This window comes from Arachis stenosperma, chromosome 6 (genome assembly GCF_014773155.1).
Source record: "Arachis stenosperma cultivar V10309 chromosome 6, arast.V10309.gnm1.PFL2, whole genome shotgun sequence".
Lineage (NCBI taxonomy): Eukaryota > Viridiplantae > Streptophyta > Magnoliopsida > Fabales > Fabaceae > Arachis > Arachis stenosperma.
The window spans coordinates 139,431,729-139,451,812 of record NC_080382.1 but is presented as its reverse complement, the minus strand read 5'-3'; the positions used below and the strand labels follow the sequence as shown (position 1 = coordinate 139,451,812).

Here is a 20,084-nt window from a genome sequence, read left to right as displayed (position 1 = left end):
ATTTAATTGCCAAAAAACATAAACTTAAAAAGACAGAGACTTGTAAAGAGACTATAACCAATTATGGCATGATGATTCAAATAGCTATGAAAATTGAAAGTGATATTCCCATCACAACTAAAAATGAGAAACTCTCGTCTACATGATTTCAAACAATAAACTTTTTGACTTCATGAAATACATTAAAATAGTTAGATATGTTAATGATGAATAAAGAAAATTTGTGATCACTCTTAATAAAATGTTGTAATAGTGAAAACGACATGGTAAACGGAATGAATAATGTCTCTATAAAGGATTCAAGCATAATTTATCAGCATACCGTGAGAAAAATTGATGATTTATCAACATACTAATGAAAACCATAATCAAAGTATATACACGCATACCTTAACACATTTGCATTTGGAACCAAACTACAAATTTTATTCATAACTTTCCATAGCATTACAGCACAAAGGGCACATATGAACATCATTACATTGTATAGAAGTTGCAGTTACAAGTCCATAAAAAAAATTGAAGCCTTGAGAAAACTAGGACCTTGGAATATAAAAAACAACCAACTTCCCAAAGGAGAGAGAAGAGGTTGTCATGGCAGAACTGTATAACTTGCTGCCATGGCCAAAGCCACTATAAGGACAAGGCATCATTAACTCTGAACTCAACAACTGCAAGCAACCTAAAAACAACACAAAGTGGAACCTATTGTGCCCTTTGAGTAAAAGGGAGACCCAAACATTGTGGCATATTTGGTAAAACAACATTGAAAAGACTCTGGTAAAAGTAGCTAAAAAACCATAGGCATGGTGAAGAAAGATTCCTAAATCCAGAACCAGGTAACTATGTTCTCAGAGATAATGCAGCCATTAAGGTGGCAATCCCATGAATGGGACGGCCAAAAAACCTTAGAACAGGTTACCATTTCAAAGGAAACCTGCAAAAAATTGTGGTGAAATGGCTGCAAGCCCTGAAAAAAAGTGAACCCGAGTCGCTGGATGATGATCAAGACCCAAAAGTTAATGGACCCAAAAACTACTGTGCAATACTAATCATAACTGTCCAACTAGCGTCGAGGTTGTTCCGATCCTGGGCTAACTTGCGGGAGGGAGATTAGTTGTTCTTGCTCATGAGAGGATGTCACACCTCCAGAGTTGTTCAACAAGCATGTCGACTGTGCTGCTGCTTATTGAGTTGCAGTGCTGGATGTTTAGTCCCAAAAGGGTGCTGCCTAATTTTTTCAAAGAAGGCAAGCTCCTATCTGAAACCAAACTGCAACCTGACAAAGAAAGAATCTGCAGATTGAACTGCTTCGCTTCCGCCAGGGCTGCAATCCCAGTATCAGTGATCGTGCACTTGGAAACATCAAGGTCACATAGCAATGGGCAATTTTTAGCAATTGCCACCATGCTAGCATCACTGACATTCTTACAACCATCAAGGTTTAGAACCTCAAGAGTCCAACCATGCAGATTGACCAATGATGAAACAGCTTTGTCAGTCAGATTTACGCAATCACTGAGATTAACTTTGACCAGACCACCTTCATTGCTCTCGAGCAATGAGAGAAGCCCGGCATCTCTCACACCATCGAGTCCACTCAGTTCAACATGTTGAAGCTGAGGACACTGCTTTCCCAGGACAGAGAGGGTAGCATTACCAAAACCAGGGCAGTTAATGATTGATAAGGACCGAAGAGATTCACAAGGGGATGATGGGGGCAATACCATATTCAGATCCTTGAACCCAAAGCAGCTAGTCAAAGAAATTGCCTTCAATATGGCACCACAGTTAAAAAGAACACCAAGAAAACCCAATTGGGAAATTCTGTGGCACTCTTCCAATTGTAGGCTCTCTAGAGATGAAGTGGCCTTCACAAATGATACCAACCCATTGTCTGACAAAAGTGTAGACTTGCGAAGGTGGATGGCTTTCAGATTTGGGCAACCCTTCCCCACGGCTTCAAGACCAACATCTGTTAGTCCTAGGCAGGGCCCAACTGTAAGTGACTTCAGCTTCTGCAATCCATTACCGTTGCCCATAACCCAGAAACCCCTCTCGCTGACATTTGGGAGGGAATTGAGGACAAGATCCGTAACTGCCTTTCCATAATGTCCAATAACAGCAAGCGATAGATCGGAAATAGTCAGTGCTTGTAGTTTCACCTTCGACAGAAGCAAAGTCGTCGAAGAAAACAAACAAGCGATTCCCTGATCACCAACACTACTGCAGTCCTTGATGGCTATGGACTTCAGATTGGAGCAGCTTTTCCCAATAGCACTTAGACATTCATTACCAATGTTAGGACAAGATTCCAACGATAACTCTGTCAGATTTGGGCATTTCCTCACAACTGCAATCAAACCCTTGTCCGTTATTGCTGGGCACTTGCAAAGGTCAAGCTTCTCCAGCTGTTGACATCCATTTGCAATCTCAATTAAGCCTTCATCATCAATTGTAGCAATATTCCAGAGAGAAAGAGACTTCAAAGAAGGGCATCCATGACCAACTGCTTTGAGACCAAGATTGGTCACCACACGGTCTGAATTGCTTCCACGGATCGAAAGCTTCCCCAATCCTCCTCGAGATGCAGTTCCAACTGCAATTGCTGCAAGTCTAATATCTGTTGCTTTCTTTCCTTCCAAGCTCCGGGAGAGGTATCCCTCGCCACCAAATTCCTCATCATCCCCCTCTTTTACACTAAGGCTGCTCTCTGGTGCAGCACTTTTGTTGCAGCAAATTTCGCTCTTGCAAATATTGCTTAGACACATAAGCCAGCGCTTGGAAACGCAAGCACAGGCGCTCCTATCTTGTCCTGCAGGCAACCGCCTAAGGATCTCAAAGAGGCACTCATCTGGTAATGATTCAATAGATGTCTTCTGTTTCTGTTCAAGCCATTCTCCATTGAAAACAAACGGAGCACTGATCCGCGATCTCTTCCGAGGTGGAAAGTAAACATCAACTTGTGGACCAAGAGGAAGGAATAAACTTGCTTCCTTGGGGTTGCCACAGGCATATATTGACCCACCAGGGCAAAAATTATCAACTCCTGAAAACCAAACCAGGAACAAAATCAGAAACACAGAGATCATTCATATATACGTAGCAAAACATGAAGATTTAACCACTGAAAGCAACAACAAGAACTACATATCCTTTTGAAGAAATATTTGACCTTACAACAAAAGTACCATATTTGCTTGAAAACTCATCCTTAGAAATCAACAACAGGTTCAGATCCACTTTCAAGTTTTAACGAGATTAATAACATCATAGGTACACAGATAAAATACTCATGGCTCAGCCATCTTGGAAAAGCAATACATGACATAAATCAAGGACAAAACACTCTATCTATATCTCCATTTAGTGTTCATATCTTTATCAGAACCACTAGATACCTATCCATTCTATCAAACACGGAGAAAAAAGTACCTACGTATAAAAACTATATCATCTTCCTCAGCCTATACATGCAATTTGATTACACAGCTTCAAAATCAGAAACTTTTGTAACTTAACAGTTAACAACATGATGAACCATCACAAAACACAAATTAAGATATTCAAAGCAAACACATGATAAAGTTTCATCATTTACTTATAAAAACAACAAATGATCAAACACTGAAGTTTCTCAATTCTAACCACAAAATAGAAGAAACAAAGCCATGAATCGATTAACTCACCGGAAAAGCCAAAGACTTTAGACATTGGCACAGCTCAAAAAACCGTGAGAGGTCAGATCCGCACCGTTTTCCACAAAAGAACCCTCCAAAGAGAGCAAAAAAGACGAAGAAGAACACGAAGAAGAACAAGGCGGTGACTTCAGTTTTGGCTGTGTTTGATTCTTGAGAGCAATAAAGCATGAGATGAATTTAGGGTAGAGAAGATTGATTTTTGATTGTAGAATGTTGAAACCCTAAAACATAGGGAAAAAAGAGAGAGAAGGAAGAAGAGATGGAAATTGTGTGAATGGAGGAAAAAAAATAACGGTTGGTTTGAGAAAGGGAAGGTTTTTATTTACAACAACTTGAGAGAGAGAGAGAGAGAGAGAGAGAGAGATTCATAGAATTAGAAAAGACCAATGCATTGAATTGGGGGGTTTGTGTTTTGTTGGCACATGCAATGTATGTGTGCATAGAAAGTGGGGTTTTCTTATTGTTATTACTTATTATTCATTATTCTTCTTCCTACCATGAATACCACAAACCAGAAACCACAATTATTTTTTTTCAAATAAATAATAATATTTTTTAAATATATTATTATCAATGTTTCTTGTAAGAAAATGATATGTTTAGTGGTTTGGGCACAGGTCATGTTAAAAAGATAAGCATGTTTGGACTTTGAATGTTTCTGTGGAAGATGAGAGAATGGAGTGGATTAGAATAGAAGAATATAGAATACATATCATCATGTCAGTTTATAAATAATGAGTAATTATTATTTGAATTTTTTTATATTTTTATTTACAACTTTTTTTATTGTTATTATTTAGTTATAAAGTATTTTCAATTTTTTAAATAAATTATTTAAACTTTTTAAATAAACTTATATTATTATTATTATTATTATTATTATTATTATTATTATTATTATTATTATAGTACAATCCTCATAATAGTATAACATAACAATTTTCTTTTGTTTAAGAAAAGAGGAGATTAGTGATAAATGGGGAAACACAAGAGGTTGGGGCTTGTTGGGGTAATTGAAGAAAAAAGGACACTGTACTTCACTGTATTTTTGACCAAGGATAATAAATTAATAATTCAGCTACAATGTTTACCCCTTTTTACTAATTCTTTTAGAATATTTAAGCTTCGTGTATGGTCTTTTAACGGTAAGCATGCATTTTAGTATTTTTAATTTTAGACCAAATTTTTTAAAAATATTTAATTTTAATAAACATCCAACAAAAAACATATTACAAAAGGTATTCATCTTTTATTAATTTGTTACGTAAAAACATTGACTGATTTATTTTTTGTTAGTGGGACAAAATTGACTCACTAGTTGCAACTTTTAAAATGGGAGTATAATTATGGTGATAATGATGGAAATTGCGTTATTCAAATGATTTGAAAAGCAAGGAAGATGTTCATGAACCTGCAATGAATCAACACCTTAATTTCACTTTCAATATGATCCACAATATTATTTTATACCCAACTTGGGAAGCAGCTAACTACTTTTATGCGTTATCACAAGACAAAGCGACAAGCCCAACCCAATACAAAGTACAAACTATTCAAATGCAAGGAATGCATAAAAGTATAAGTATTAATAATTTTACAACAACTTGACCAAACAAATTCAAGCCACTTGAGCCAATTTGATTTGCTGTAACGCTCATGACTACACACATCTTCTAGGAAGAAGAAGGAAAAAAAAAAACAAATAAGTTGTCTTATTTTATTTACGTCATTTTTTAAATATTTGTATATATTTGTATTTTATATAAAAATAAAGTTTAATTATTGTTGGCCTGTTTTATTAAATTTTTAATTAGGTCTTTATACTTTTTTTAATTGGATCTTTATACTATTTTTAATTTTGTAATTAGATTATTTTTATATCAAAATGTTAAGATTAATAGAATATTTTTTTTAAAATACACACGACTAAAGATCTAGTTAGATTTTTAATTATAAATAAATTTAATTTACAAAAAAAAAATTCACTTCATTCTAATATTTTTTATCCTAAAAATAATTTAAATATAAATTATAATACGTAATTATTTGTTATTTCTTAAATCATTTCTTTAGAGTGTAATCTTAATTAGACTTTGGAATCAAGATTCAATATATTTTGTGATGCTGCCTACCCTTTAAAATGAGTAAATTCATAATAATATTTGAGATTGACGTCATACATTAAAATCATTTTTAAAATTTTAATTGTATTAATTATATTATTAAAATTGATAAAAATACATCACATTAATTTTTAACTCATTTTCTATTAATGATCTATTGATGTGGCATGATAATATAAATCTTTAATAATACGTGTTACATTATAATTTATCGACGTGTAATGATATAATAATAAGTCGATCAATGACACGTAACATGCTAAATTGATGGTTATATCAAATGTCATAATACTATTTGACAAAATATAGACTGATGTAACATGTCACAATATTTATTTTTCCATGTGCATTTGTTACGTTGTTATTATTATAGACACATTAAATTGATCTCAGATTTTGTATTAAATGACCCATTTTAGTCATCAAAATTAAATAGTATCCATTAAATTAGTTCTTTTACCAATTTTTTTTTTGTAAATTCAAAATTCTCAATACCTTTTAATACACTAATTTCAATTATATGTTTTCAAATATTTTTTTAAATACAAGTATTTTTATAAAATATTTTAAAAATTTCAGTTTTAATTATACAATCTTTTAACAATAATTTAGTACAGATAAATTTTGTAATATATAAGTATTCTGAAGATGACCTGAAATTAATGAATTTGGATCTGAACGTGAGGTCCAAACACCTTTAGGTGAAAGATCCGAAGTCTTTTCCTATTGGGATGAAGCTATCTGAGTTTTTCGTGAGGAGGTAGATGGTGGTACCTGCAAGGGACTCCAATGCTTAAGTTAATAAGGGTTTTAGACAGATTTTTTAGTAGATTGGAATTCGATGAATACCTAAGAGTATCAGGATATTTATAAATGTAGATGTAAAGTCAATAATCATATTTGGAATAGTTTTACCTTTGACGGTAGGTTTGTTACTCTTTTTTGTTAGAAAAATTGTTGAGATCTCCTTTCTAGATAAATAGAAGGGATTATAGGAGTTGTTATAATTTCATATTTTGAGTATATGAGTTTTATTATTAGAGACAATTCTAGTCCGCCAAGAGGTTGATTTGAAGATCAGAAGTCAGACGTATAAATTTTATGGTTTTAGACTTTGTCTGTTTTTTATACCTGACTTTAAGTTTTAGACAAAAATATGAAAAATAAATTATTATTTTAATAAAAAATTACATAATTGATTAAATACACATTTTTTATTTTGGTCTAAAAATATGTGTGTTTATAATAAGAAAATTAAAAATCAACATACACAACTTTTTTTTTATGAATTACAAATTATTTGGACTAAAATAAAAAATATATATTTCAATCAATCATATAATTTTTTATTAAATAATATAATCATATATTACAAAATTTATTAGTATTAAATTAATATAAAAAAAATTTATACGATAAAAACTAAATTTTAAAATTTATAAAAATACTTGTATTTAAACAACTTGTGAACATATAATTAAAATTAATTTTATAAAAATATTAAGAATTTTAAATTTATAAAAATAATAAGAAAAACCTAACGAAAAGATTAATTTAGTGTACGATATTCAATTTTAAGAACTAAATAAGTTACTTAATTAATACAAAATTAGGAACCAATTTAGTGCATTTACAATGATAATCTCGTGAATAACATGTGGACGAATAATATTGTAACATATAGTAAAATAGTATTCTAATACATGGCATATCATTTACGTCAGCATGTCATGTGTCATTGATGACCTTATATCGTTACACATGACCAGATGACATATGTCACTAAAAGGCTACATCAGTGCATCATTAATGAAAAAAAGAGTTAGAGATTAACGTAATGTAATTTTACTAATATCAGATATGTAATTAATACAATTGAAATCTCATAAACGATTTTAGTGTACGATACCATTGTCAAAGACGACTTTGGAGAGTTACTCCATTCAAACTAAAATTTTTAGTGTACATGTAGATTGCTCTAGTTGACTATTTTCTGTTGCATAATTAATCACCATGCTTCTAATGACTATATGGTACATTTGAAACGTTTTTTATAGTATAAACTATGTTTAAAAGAGAAATTGTGATTGAGAGATTGAGATTGAGAAATAAAGACCGAAAGATAGAGATAAAATTAAGTTTTAATATTGTGTTCGATATAAAATGTATTGAATTGAGTTATGTCTCAGTGTTATGTTTAGTTTGAGATAACTATAAAAATTGAGGGATAGATTTAAAAATTAAAAAGTTAAATAAAAATAATTTTTAAAAGAAATGTTATTAAAATTTTAGCTTATATTTTTAAAAATTTTAGTCTTTTGTGTCTCTATTTTCTAAAAGTGCTTTAAGAATTAAAATTTTGTGTCATAAAACTAAAATTTTATTTTCAATATCTAACTACCAAATATAATACTAAATTATAATTCTCAAATTTCAGTTTCAATTTCTGAAAATAAATGCTATCTAAAAACAAAGTTATTCATTGCTCGATGTTATTAGCATATCGCATAAGTTAAATGTCATGATTTTCTTATATATATTTTTATAATTTCACCAACAACAAGTCAATAAACGTTTTTCAATTGTACTTCATACTAATTAATTATCATTTGTTAATGATGATTTAAATTTAATTTTTAAAAATATAAAAGTATTAATTATTAATTACAGTTATTTAAAATTGACTAATTAAAAATTATTTACTTATCCATTTCCATATTTTTATGGATAATGTTTTGTTAACGTAAAATTTTTAGAGGTAAGTGAAGCAATACTAACCAAAAGCGGCTGTTGCATTGTTTTAAGATTATATAACGGTTGAGTATTAACTTTGATAAGTCCAGCTTGATTCTGGTAAATTGTGAGTAGAATTAGATACGACAGATGTGCCATATTTTGAGATATAAGGAGGTGTTGTTGCCAATCAGATATCTTGATATTTCTTTCGGCGTGAATTCAAAGCTAGTCAAGACATGAAAATCAGTAATCGATAAGGTGGAAGAAAATTTAAGTCTGTGAAAAGCAAAGACCCTCAATAAAATCGGGTTAACTGGTTCTCATTAAATCTGTTCTTAATAGCATGTCTATTTACTAGCTACCTTAATTTGTATAAAATGCAGAAGGTAATAGCAAAAAAGTTTATTTCCTTACAGAGACGGTTCTTGTGGAGCAAGAAGGATGGGAGAAATGTGATGCCTCTAGCGAAAGGAAAATTATTCAAGCTCCAAAGAAGGCAGGTTCCTTTCGAGATGATTTGTGGATAACCGATACCTGCAAGAGGTGGCCTGTAAAAGGATATCTATCAGTTACATTTTTTAGTGCCACAAATGAGAGACAAGATGATCAGATCAAAGCTTCTTTATGGAACTTGGGGATGGCAAGATGATACGGTTTTAAGAGGACAGCTGACTACCAAGTGGGGTGCTAAAAGATACGTTTCTAATATTTTTTTCGGTCTCAACTCTTAGGGGTTCTGTTATAGGGGATTGTGAGTTTTGAAATGTGTTAGAATGGATTTGAAATTTTTAATGACGGAAAGAGTTATTTCAGTGGGAGTTGGAATTAGTAAACCAGCTTCATGAGGTTCTGCGATCAATAGAATTAACAATTGAGAGAGAGGATAGAGTGATATGAACATTTGATAAATAATGTATTTTTTTCAACTAACTCATTTGTGCAAGTATTGCAGACAGAGGTGCTTCCGAAGGATATAACAAGCTATAATTTCAGTAGTACAATTTGGTAAGAATTTGTCCCACCAAGGGTTGAGTTGTTTACGTAGTTTGGGTTGGTTGACAGGGTGAATGCAAAAGAAAGACTTTGTAGATTATGTATTATTGACTAAGATGATCATGTGTGTGTATTATGTAATAAATCTGTTGAAACTGATTTTCACTTGTTCATTGGATGTGAGTTTAATTAGCAAGTTTGGTGTGCTTAGTTGTTCGCTCTTGAAAAAATGTGGATTATTTTAGGTACTCTCAGATTTGGATGGATTTACCAGCAGTAAAGATAGAACAAAAAAAGGTAGTTCAATTTTTTTTTTTTTGCTATCATTTAGACAATTGGTTAGAAAGAAATGATAAAATCTTCAACAATCAAAGATCAAATGTAGTGAAAATTATTAATAGGTCCTTTACAAACTCTGACGAATGATTTGATAGTGAATCTTTTAATTGTTGATGGCAAAACCAAAGATGATTAGGAATTATTTGTATCCTTAAAGAGTCTATAACTTATTGCTTTTTTTTTACTCCATCTTATTGTATTGAACTCCTTTTACCTAAAAAAATTTTTACCAAAAGTCATGTCTATTTATATTTAGACATTGTCTTCGAAATAAAAATATAAAAATAATGAATTTAGATATTTATTTGAACCTCATTTTCTTCTTTTTGTCTTCTATTTTTTTAATACTTTTTTAAAAATAGAGATCAAATATCTACATCTATCCCTCTATTTTTTTTTACCTCTTATTTATATTTTAGAAACAGTATTGACATACAATATAAAATCATAAGAAGAAAAACAGCGACGCATGAGAGTGAATATCACGTGTTGGCACCGTGCATGTACTAGCTATAGCGGAGATGCCTGGCCTTGATTGAAACAATATACGGGTGCCTGGGTCACCGATGAATCCGGCAAAACAGCACCAACCTCAAACGTCATCACGTGTATCGATATTCCTAAAAACAACTCAACACCGCCAATTATAACTAGCCTCATTTTATTATCATGGAAATATTCTGAATATAAAGATAATACTTAAAATCTTAATATATATTGTATTAATTATGTTACATGATTATAAGTGTGTATGCGAATCGGATCGGACTAAATATGACCGAAAATTTGATCTGATCCGCATAATTTTTATTGGATTGGATCAGATATGATATTTACATTTTTAGTGTCAGATCCGATTCCATCCGCACATATACAAATCAGATAGAATCGAATATTAGATATATCTGCATAATTGAATCTTTTTTTTAATCATATTTTTACGTAAAAAATACAATAAAAATATTTTTTTATACTTTTAAATTTATTTATTTCTAAAATATTCTTAATTAAACTTTTTTTAAATAATAAAAATAAAATAATACAATATATGAATAATAATTACTAACTAAAACATACAAATAAATAAATATAATATTATATATATATATTTAATTATTATTATGGAATCTGTAGATCGAATACGCGAATATAGAACAGATATCTATAATCCAATTCTTAAAAAGTACAGATGGAATTGTATCTACAATTTTTAAATCAGATATAAATATTTACAATAGATCTACAAATACATTCAATCCATGAACTTTCAGATTAATAGCTACTGCACACTTAGTTTGTTAGAGTTTTGATTAGTAACTTGAGTATCAAATAAGCTTTAAAATAAAAATTATTTTAACATTAAAAAATTTTAATTAATAAAATGATATCTGAAAAATATTAATAATAAAATACCCTAAAAAATTATATTTTTTGTGATAAAATAATTATCTAATTCTTAAATTAATAATTAATTTATTTAGACAATTGATAAATTTTACATAAAAATATTAATTTATCCTTATCTTTTCTTATAAAATTATAAATTTATCCATACATTATCTCATCACCATTACTTACCACCATCTCCCTTTCTTCACTCACTATTTCTATTTCAAATACGTGTGACAGTACTTCCTCTTTTGTCCCTGCCACTTCCACTTTCACCAGTCAACGGGAGTGGATCCTCTCCAGTGAATAAAAAATTGGATGGTGTGCAGTGTTTAATCTAACCATTCACTACACTTTTTCTCTTATTTATTTCTGGTCCCACTATTAAAATTAAAGGTGAGAAATTGCACTGTATTTTGTCAATTGTTGAAAAAACAGGAGAGAATCCATTTCCACCAATCAACACCATCATAATTAATTTGGTTTTCTAGTTTTTCAATTTTCATTGCCTCAACTTCATCCTCCTCAAGCGTGCACTCTCTCTCACACGCACAAATCAAACTAATTTGTAAGATCTAATAAAGATGAATTCTGAGAATGAAAATTAGGGATTTTATTTCTTTTGTTTTATATTATATATTTTATTTTATTTAGTATCAATAATTTATTCATAATATATTTTAGTACAAAGATATTAAATAAAATTATTAATTTAGTTTTAAAAAATAAAAAATTAAATTTATTATTATTCAAATTTTTTTATTATATATCAAATAATATATTATTAGTTTTTATTTTATTATAAAAATTATCTAAATCATAATACTAATAGTATATTATAGAATTATTATTATTAAAGTATTAATTTTATTTTAATATTTATTATTTATATATTTAAAAATTATATTTGAAAATTATTTATTATTTTATATTTATTATACTATATATTTAATTATTTATTAAAAAATATTAATATAATAAATAAAAAATAATTTAAAAAGATATTATTTAAAAAATAGAAATAAATAAATTTTTAAATAATTTAAATTTAAAGAAATAATTAGATCTCTATTCATTTCTAAATCTGACACATCAACATTTTTTTTAGAATTGAAAAAAAAAATACTACAAAAATTACGTTGTGTCTCAAAAATAAAGAATAAGACCAAAAAAATTGTTTTTATCTTGAGAATCGTATTATCATTTTAAAAAATAAACAAAAACCGAATTAGTACTTCACTCTAAATTGAACACAAATGGTTAAAATGTGTGATCTAGAAGTTGAATTAACTAATGGTCGATATTGTCCAGTATGTTATCATGGTCCTAAAATAAAATAATGTAAAGAAAAGTAAAAGAATGAATAACACATACCGTCATAGAAATCCATGCGAACAGGGATGTTGGAAAGGACATCCTCGTAGTACCAAATGAAGTCAATCTTCTCCCAAACATTACAAAGGATGCCATCAGTGACCTGGGTTCCAAGATAAACAGAACCATCAACCATGAAATCAGGCCTGGGAATCCCAACCTCGAAATCCTCCACCCTGCAGGTTCCGTTAGGCCCCAAAGTGTAGTAGAACGTGGTGCCATTGTTCCACTCGATGTCGTACAACACATCACTTAACTGTCTCTGGAATATGTTCACGTTGCGTCCTTTTGGCCAGTCGTACCACAGGTCACTCAGTTGGAGTCGCGTGCTGCTCAGGTTCATGTACAGCAGCGCGTGGAATTGCTCCGGCCATGGTGTAGGACTTGGGATTGGGCTTGGGCTTGGGCTTGTAAAACTAGTCCAAAGGAGAGTAAGTATAAGACAATTTGTGCAGAGTTTGATCAGCTTCATTTCCGTTTTGTCCCCACGACCCCCCTTATGGTTTGTGTTTGTGTTTAAAGAAGAACAAGTTAAAGGCCGTTGAGGATAACTGCCATATGGAGTTGAGTGGTTGTAAAAAATAGACTAACAAACCCATCTTGGTTGGTCCGGTAGTCAACACACTCGTTTCCTTAAACAAGTATGATAATTCAAATCTCGCATGGTGTATGCAACAATTCATTGATCACCTTTAAATGGAGTTCAAATCGCAATGAATTAATTATTGCCATGTCGAGTTATAAAATATCATGGACCCAAAAAAAATTAACAAATAACAATTAAAACATAGATAATTTTAAATTTCTCTCTAAAATTTATACCTTTATTAATTTAGCTCTTGAAGAATTAACACCTTTAACATTTTCTATTTTATCTATTCTCCTAATTAGATGTTTTTTTTTGTTTTTTCCATACAAAAATATTTAAAAAACTATATAAAATCAACTCAAATAGTTTAACATTACTTTAATTTGCATTCTTAATTTGTTTTTCTTATTTTATATTTTTTAATTACTACTAAAATAATTTAAAATATTAAATATAATAAATGTATACATGTATGACTACGTAAATACACAAGTGACAAAACTGTGTATTTTGACTTTTTAAATACTAAGGAAAAATATACGTCGTCTTCTAAATATACCACAAGTGAATACACAAATACAATGATTCTGGCGATGATTTGTCTTTCCAAATATTCATCTAGTTTTGCTTGGCACCGCTGCTATGCTATCATCGTCATTTCAAGCTCGAAAAAATTTATAAGAGAAGAGAAACCAGATAATTTGCAGTAGGAATTTAATCAATGGACATTATAAATTAATTTAATCTAATTCATTTAGAATAGAAGCCTCATAAAAGGGAGTAACAATAGCTTGCAAACAGTTACACCATTCACAACAATTCTCTTGTTTAAAAAAAAAAGATCCTTGGTCAGTCATATAGACCCTCTTGCTCCCAAATATCAACAAGAAAGTCAACCATTTCCTGACACCAAAATAATCAATTAAGGATATGACACAAAATGAAAACCTTGTTCTTTAAGCAGTCACTTTACTTTGAACTAATAGTGTAAGAGAAGACTGTAAATAGATGAAGCAGCAGGTGCTTACTCTCAGAGGGATTGGTTGAGGAAAGTGTTTGTTGTTTCCGAGAAGGTTGTCGTAGGTGGCGTTCGAACTGTGGAAAATAAACTCAGAATTAGAGATTGACATAAACTTCAAAGGAGTAACTGGGGAGTGAATGCTAACTTTCTGTCTGTTTACCAGTCTCTTCATATATCAAGAGTGCTTATGCATGAGATCAACAGTCAAATTTTTGTCCTTGTGAAATTTGTGATTTTTCTATTTTGCTTTATGTAATATTTTTGTTTTGGTCTTAGTTCAGAAAAATTAGGAATCTTCGGTTTTGGTCCTTGCGGTTAGTTTGTCTCTGTTAGATGCTGACATGGCAAACCAGATGCGGCATGCTAGAATTGGATATCTGTCTAGCACGCCAACATTTAACAAAGAGAACCTAAAGGCAAGGACCAAAGCCAGACATTTTAATTTTCCTTGACCAACAGAAACAAAAATACAAGGACAAAACACAATTTTACAGAGCAAAACAAATTAATTTAACCCTTTTAAATTGACAAATACAAAGGGCATTCTCTTAAATTAAGACATCAACCATATAGATAGGAGACATTTGGTAAAAAGATGGCTATACAGCTAAAGCATACCCAACAAACTAATAATAATCTTGTCAGCATGGATGGGTGCTTCTTCCATGAAATTTTTTAAAAACTGATTCATAAACTAGTTCCCAGAGAGGACAATGATCACTAGTTTATGTAAGCTAGCAGATTATACTTTGAATCAAGTAGTCAAAGATACCAAACATAACTCCCTTTGAATATGGATGAAAGGGAAATAGGGAATGCTACCATTTCCTTTGTAAGATGTTTGATATTACAGCCCAATACTAAGTCCTCATTTAAGGAAGCTAATATATAGATATACCTTATTCTCGGTTCTCGAACTTCCTTCTGACTCTCGGAGATTTTATTCCCAACCCATTGCTGCCTTGTCTGATGCCAGAGAAGAAGACCTGCACAGGTGAAACTTCTTTGTCATTAAAAATAACTAGTATGATTGATATGCAAGAATATGTTTAAAAAAATATAAAAAATAAAAATAAAACATCGGAAAACATATGAAACAAAAATAAAGAACTATATACATAGAAGCAAGAAATTTTACTCCTACACAAAGATGGGAAAAACTATGTTTTTCAATGTCTTTTTCAAAAGGGGAATATTAAGCAAATGATAGCCGCACATGACAGTATGATAATTCAAATGAGGCTCTCCAGAGAAAGTGGGTATCAATAGAATATATGCATACTTTGATAAAAGTTTAATAGTTAATACTGTCAAATGAAGCAGCACATAAATGAAAACTTGCCATGGTTGACAAATTCAGCCGGACCAATTTCACTCCCGGTACTACTTTGAGGATCAGAAGGATTATTTGACATTACGATCGATGAGATGCTTCTCTGGGACTGAGCAGCACTATTATCCATTTCAAAAGTGCTGCTGCTCCAGATATTTTCTGTTCTGTTGTCTTTATTTACTGTTTGACCTTGAGTTCTTAGTCCTTTAGATGGCTCGTCCATTGGAATAGTTACTGAAGGTTTTGTGAAGCATCCAAGGCAACCTCTGCTCTGTTACAAAGCAGATTCAACCAAAAGTATGATTAACACCAACTAGTAACTAACTTTGTTTTTTCGTGTTGAATTAGAACATGATGTTAATGATACAGCAATGCAGGTACCCGTTACAGCTCAAATTGAATAACACAACCTAGCATGATAGCTTCACTATATTTGCAGCACTTCCGAATAGATCCACAGAAAAGGTATCCCTTAAGCAGAAACTAAAATAAAGAGAAATGTAATTGCCTAGTCTGTTTGTATGTTTGTTGAATCCTTATACTAGATAAAAAATTTCAATGAGGTCCTTGCTAACTGTTTTTTGTTAAAAAAATATGAAATATTCTTAGAATATTCTTTTCGTGCTTGATGTAGGATGAATTGTGGAATATTCTAAGATTGCTTTTTCTAAAAGAGTAGAGGACCTATTTAAAAACTTTTATCTAATATAGAGAGCCAATCATTAAATTGTAAGGACCTAATTAAAAATTTGGTAAGACTATAAGAATCAACAGAGTAATTAAACGTTCTTGATATTATCAATTGACTACGCTAATACCACATACATTATTATGAGGCCAACCTCTAAAATGCACCATTAAAACTAAGAGACCTCCTTAACTATTATTCTCTTTTTAGGTTTTGAACTAGGAACTTCAATATTCTTCTTGAAAATGCAACTCGCCTACTATAGTTTGTTTGAAAAAAATACAAGCTATTGGTATTAAAAAAATTATTTGTTTGAATCAGTCAATTCAATCCATATTTCTGTTACAGAAGATTATATCTGTTTGATTATAACCATGCATTAAAGGTTAAACAGTACATATTTTGATTAGTTTTGAATAATGCCATGGCAAAAAAGAAACTAATGTTAAACACGCGTGCACAAATCATTTTGTGCATAGATTACCACTGGAATTTATAAACATATACAACAAAAATCTAACAAATCCAATTTTTGTAATTGATATACACATATAAGAAGTATTTGTAATAGAAAGTGATGCAGTAAAGTATCCCAAAACTTACAACATAATTATCTATTTAACAACCAGTACTCCACTTATTCGAATTTTTATTACCCAATTACCAAACCTTGAATTTAAACACCGAAACACAAATCAATTAAATCTATTATAAATGAGATAAACCAAGCCTAAGGGACCTGAACTATTCAAGTTTCTTGACAATTAAATCCTTCTACTCTTCTCTTATTATTAAAAAGAAAAAAAAAAGCCACCATTTACCTTAACAATAAATTTCCTGAAATCAAAATTAGCATATAATCGACTCTCACTTACACAGAAAACCCCCTTGCATTTGAGCTTTAACTTTTCCATAGCAGAAAGCAAGAGAACGCGAAAACAGGCACAACAAAATAGTAAAAATGACCAGCAGGGTTTCTTCTCAGAGCATACACCAAAATTTGCTAAAAAGCAACATCTAGAATACATACCTCCCTATAAAACCCTATAGAGGAAGCAAAATCTATCTATATATCTTAATGCCAAACTTCCAAAGAATCCAATGAAAGAATGACAAACAATAAAGCCTTATCAAGGGTTAACCCTGTTCACTACATCTTATTTATTATGCTTGCTTGGAAACAAAGCAAGTACAAGCAAAGATTCCCAGACATGATTAGAAAAACACAGCAAAACTATAGAAAAAATATTACGACCTTAACTTGCCTAGAAAGGTATTTGATATGAAAAATAATAAAACTTTCAAATCAATAGATTGTAGTCTCTTGAAATTCCAGAACTACAGCATCACATCAACTAAGATAACTACTGATTTTGGATCTTTCCTACCCTAAACCCTAAACACACAAATTCAAAAAATTACTTGGCTGATTATTCACTTGAACAGATAGCTAAAAGGACTGAAACTATACTAATAAATAACAATTCTATATTAAATTAGAAAAGAAAAAGCATTTCAGTTCAGATTAAGAAGAACGGTATATGCGAGATTGAAATGGAAATCGAGGTTTTTGTTTTTTCCAGCTACCAAACAAATAGAAGCAGAAAAAAAGAGCATAGAACTCACCCCATATACGCAAGAATTTGACAAAACCAAGGTGGAAAGTATCTACAGAATTGCATTTACAAGTCAAAGAAGAGATTTTCCAGCTAAAATTCTGAATCGCCGAAGAGAATTTAATACCCTGCAATCACAATAACAATAATAAAAAAAATTAAACATAAAAATATAAATAAATAAATAAAAAGCAGAGAATTTCCTGGACTTTAATAAAGAAAAGAAATGGAGGTGGAGTGGGGGGGACAAAAAGCAATGAAATATTCGAATTGTTTGGTTCTCCAATATATAAATATAAATATAAAAAATAAATAGGGAAAAATATTGGCATGTTTTGGTTTCAGAAAATTATTGTAACGGAAACCTGAAAGATGACATTTTTTATTTTTCAAATCTGGGGACAAAAATTTAATCCTTTTTGGTTGGAAATAGCGGCGCAATCGATTTTTTTGTCAATCGTATTATGCTGATTTTGGAGAAAGAAATGGGGTTTGGTTTAGGATGATTGGATGAAAATAAATAAAAAAAGAGCTGAGAAAGAGAGAGCGAGACTGGGTGAGTGCGAGTAGGTTGGCGCCTCCGGGTAGCGGATTTTTAATAAATAAAATAAACAAAAAAATAAAACAAATAGGTTTTTTTTTTTTTCAACAACCAAGTTGATAGAGTGGTTATTTCACTGAGACGCTTAAGCAAATGTCAAGATCGTAAATCATGTTTTACATATACATATGGCAACCTATTGGATAAGATGTGCTTGAACACATTCAAATAACATCCAGTGTCGTTAAAAATTTATATTTTTTTAAGAAAGAAGTATTAAATAAGTTATTAAAATTTATTATTGTAATTCTTCCATTTTTTTTTTGACTAAACAAGATTTTAAAAAAATAAAGAAAAAGAGTAGGAGACCTCTGAATATAGTAATTAAATTCAGTTCGGGTAGAAGACCTTTGAATATAGTAATTAAACTCAACTCAATTTAATTGGTTCAACTAAAAATTAAGTAATTTGGTAGTCATTCCGTCATCTATCTGAGTGGAATAACTTTTTTAACTGCTCTTACAGGAATTTTTTATTTTAATAAACAAAATAAATATAATAATTATTAAAATAAAAAATTTAAAAAATATTTACCGATTTAAAATTTTCAGTCTTATTTCGTTTATAGTATCATCATGTATTTCGTTTACAGTGTAAACGAGATAAGTCCTGTGTACGCCTATAAGTAGAAGTCGTTTACAGCGACTGTGGGGGGCCAGTTGACGTAGTCAACCTCTTTCTCCCCTCTTTTGACACTTTCCTACCTTGTTTTAGACTGATACGATGATGGTGCGCCAGGTAAGGAACGACGGAGACATCAACAGGCTGAACGACACGTCGCATTACGCTGGGGCGGCCAACTTCGAGGTTAGTTACGTACTTTTTGTTTAATCTAAGTATGTCGCCATTGTTAGGGTAGTCTTGAAGTGACAAGAATGTAGTTAAATAGTTTAGTGATAGGTCTCTAGGAGGAACTCTGTTTTTCTTGTGCTAGGTTGTTAATATTTATAACGTTCTAATTAGGAAAGGCTTTATGGCATATGTAAATTAGATACATGTGTAGGCTAGAAACATAGAAGTATGTTCTTAAGTATAAGTAATTGTAAGTTAGATAGAAATATTTGCTGTGTATCACGTTACGGTGATTTAATTACTAAAAATAACAAAATGTAAGAATTTAGTACTGCGCATAAATTTATGATCATCTGTTTATAAGGCTGATTTTTTTTTTATTCTTCAGAGGCCTCGCCTTCTACTGCCCCGACGAGTGAGTCATACCCTTCCTCCACCCGACACCATTGTCCCGTATCTAGCTGAGGCCGGATTCGTCTCTGGGAGAAGCGGCATCCAACCGGTCCGATTCGATCACCCGGTATTCCGCACTCCTGCGAATACTGTAGTTCTTTACACCCTAAAGCACTGCCTCCCAGCTTCTAAACCTATGGCCGACTCAAAACTTTACACCGCCGTCTAGGTTGTAATCCTCTTCACCCGTGTCAGAAAATGGAGTCCTCTCATGCATAGCGTACAGATCCAGACTGTGATAGTGAGTTGCCACTACCGATAGCGCCGAAATTGGGTGAAGTGGAGGCAGGACATGGCACGCCACTGTCTAGATAAGTGTCTCCGGAACACACTCAT

General features: G+C 31.2%; 3 protein-coding genes across 8 annotated transcripts; all 3 read right to left on the bottom strand.

The window, feature by feature from the left end:
- Positions 1-398: 398 nt before the first annotated feature.
- On the bottom strand, positions 399-4,001 carry LOC130933194 (EIN3-binding F-box protein 1-like). The gene is made up of 2 exons (XM_057862746.1): positions 3,690-4,001; positions 399-3,049 (listed from the first exon to the last, which is right to left on the bottom strand). Exons 1-2 carry the CDS (start codon positions 3,712-3,714, stop codon positions 1,128-1,130), a joined length of 1,947 nt encoding a protein of 648 aa, XP_057718729.1. The 5' UTR covers positions 3,715-4,001; the 3' UTR covers positions 399-1,127.
- Positions 4,002-8,871: 4,870 nt separating this feature from the next.
- On the bottom strand, positions 8,872-13,268 carry LOC130933085 (uncharacterized protein At4g14100-like). 2 transcript variants are annotated; one of them, XM_057862596.1, is made up of 2 exons: positions 12,656-13,268; positions 8,872-9,108 (listed from the first exon to the last, which is right to left on the bottom strand). In XM_057862596.1, exons 1-2 carry the CDS (start codon positions 13,125-13,127, stop codon positions 9,041-9,043), a joined length of 540 nt encoding a protein of 179 aa, XP_057718579.1. In that variant the 5' UTR covers positions 13,128-13,268; the 3' UTR covers positions 8,872-9,040. The 2 variants fall into 2 exon arrangements, with proteins under 2 accessions (XP_057718579.1, XP_057718578.1); XM_057862595.1 differs by lacking the exon at positions 8,872-9,108 and adding an exon at positions 10,186-10,512 and having other exon boundaries at positions 12,656-13,229.
- A 673-nt stretch (positions 13,269-13,941) lies between these two features.
- LOC130932869 (uncharacterized) lies at positions 13,942-18,470 on the bottom strand. Of its 5 annotated transcripts, none has more exons than XM_057862321.1 (6): positions 18,456-18,470; positions 17,913-18,030; positions 15,608-15,864; positions 15,164-15,251; positions 14,273-14,339; positions 13,942-14,147 (listed from the first exon to the last, which is right to left on the bottom strand). In XM_057862321.1, exons 2-6 carry the CDS (start codon positions 17,966-17,968, stop codon positions 14,094-14,096), a joined length of 522 nt encoding a protein of 173 aa, XP_057718304.1. In that variant the 5' UTR covers positions 17,969-18,030; positions 18,456-18,470; the 3' UTR covers positions 13,942-14,093. The 5 variants fall into 5 exon arrangements, with proteins under 5 accessions (XP_057718304.1, XP_057718303.1, XP_057718306.1 ...); XM_057862320.1 differs by having other exon boundaries at positions 18,268-18,464; XM_057862323.1 differs by lacking the exon at positions 18,456-18,470 and adding an exon at positions 18,268-18,439 and having other exon boundaries at positions 15,608-15,869.
- Positions 18,471-20,084: the final 1,614 nt, after the last annotated feature.

Coding starts and splice junctions, on each gene's coding strand:
- LOC130933085 (XM_057862595.1), bottom strand. CDS start 13,127: ATGAAGCTGATCAAACTCTGCACAAATTGTCTTATACTTACTCTCCTT. Junction 10,513..12,655: donor TCGCATGGATTTCTATGACG/GTATGTGTTATT, acceptor AGTTGTTTTTAG/GAATATCGATACACGTGATG.
- LOC130932869 (XM_057862321.1), bottom strand. CDS start 17,968: ATGCAATTCTGTAGATACTTTCCACCTTGGTTTTGTCAAATTCTTGCG. Junction 15,252..15,607: donor GGCTGAATTTGTCAACCATG/GCAAGTTTTCAT, acceptor TCACCTGTGCAG/GTCTTCTTCTCTGGCATCAG. Junction 14,148..14,272: donor CTCAACCAATCCCTCTGAGA/GTAAGCACCTGC, acceptor TTTTGGTGTCAG/GAAATGGTTGACTTTCTTGT.
- LOC130933194 (XM_057862746.1), bottom strand. CDS start 3,714: ATGTCTAAAGTCTTTGGCTTTTCCG. Junction 3,050..3,689: donor TAAAGTCTTTGGCTTTTCCG/GTGAGTTAATCG, acceptor TTTGGTTTTCAG/GAGTTGATAATTTTTGCCCT.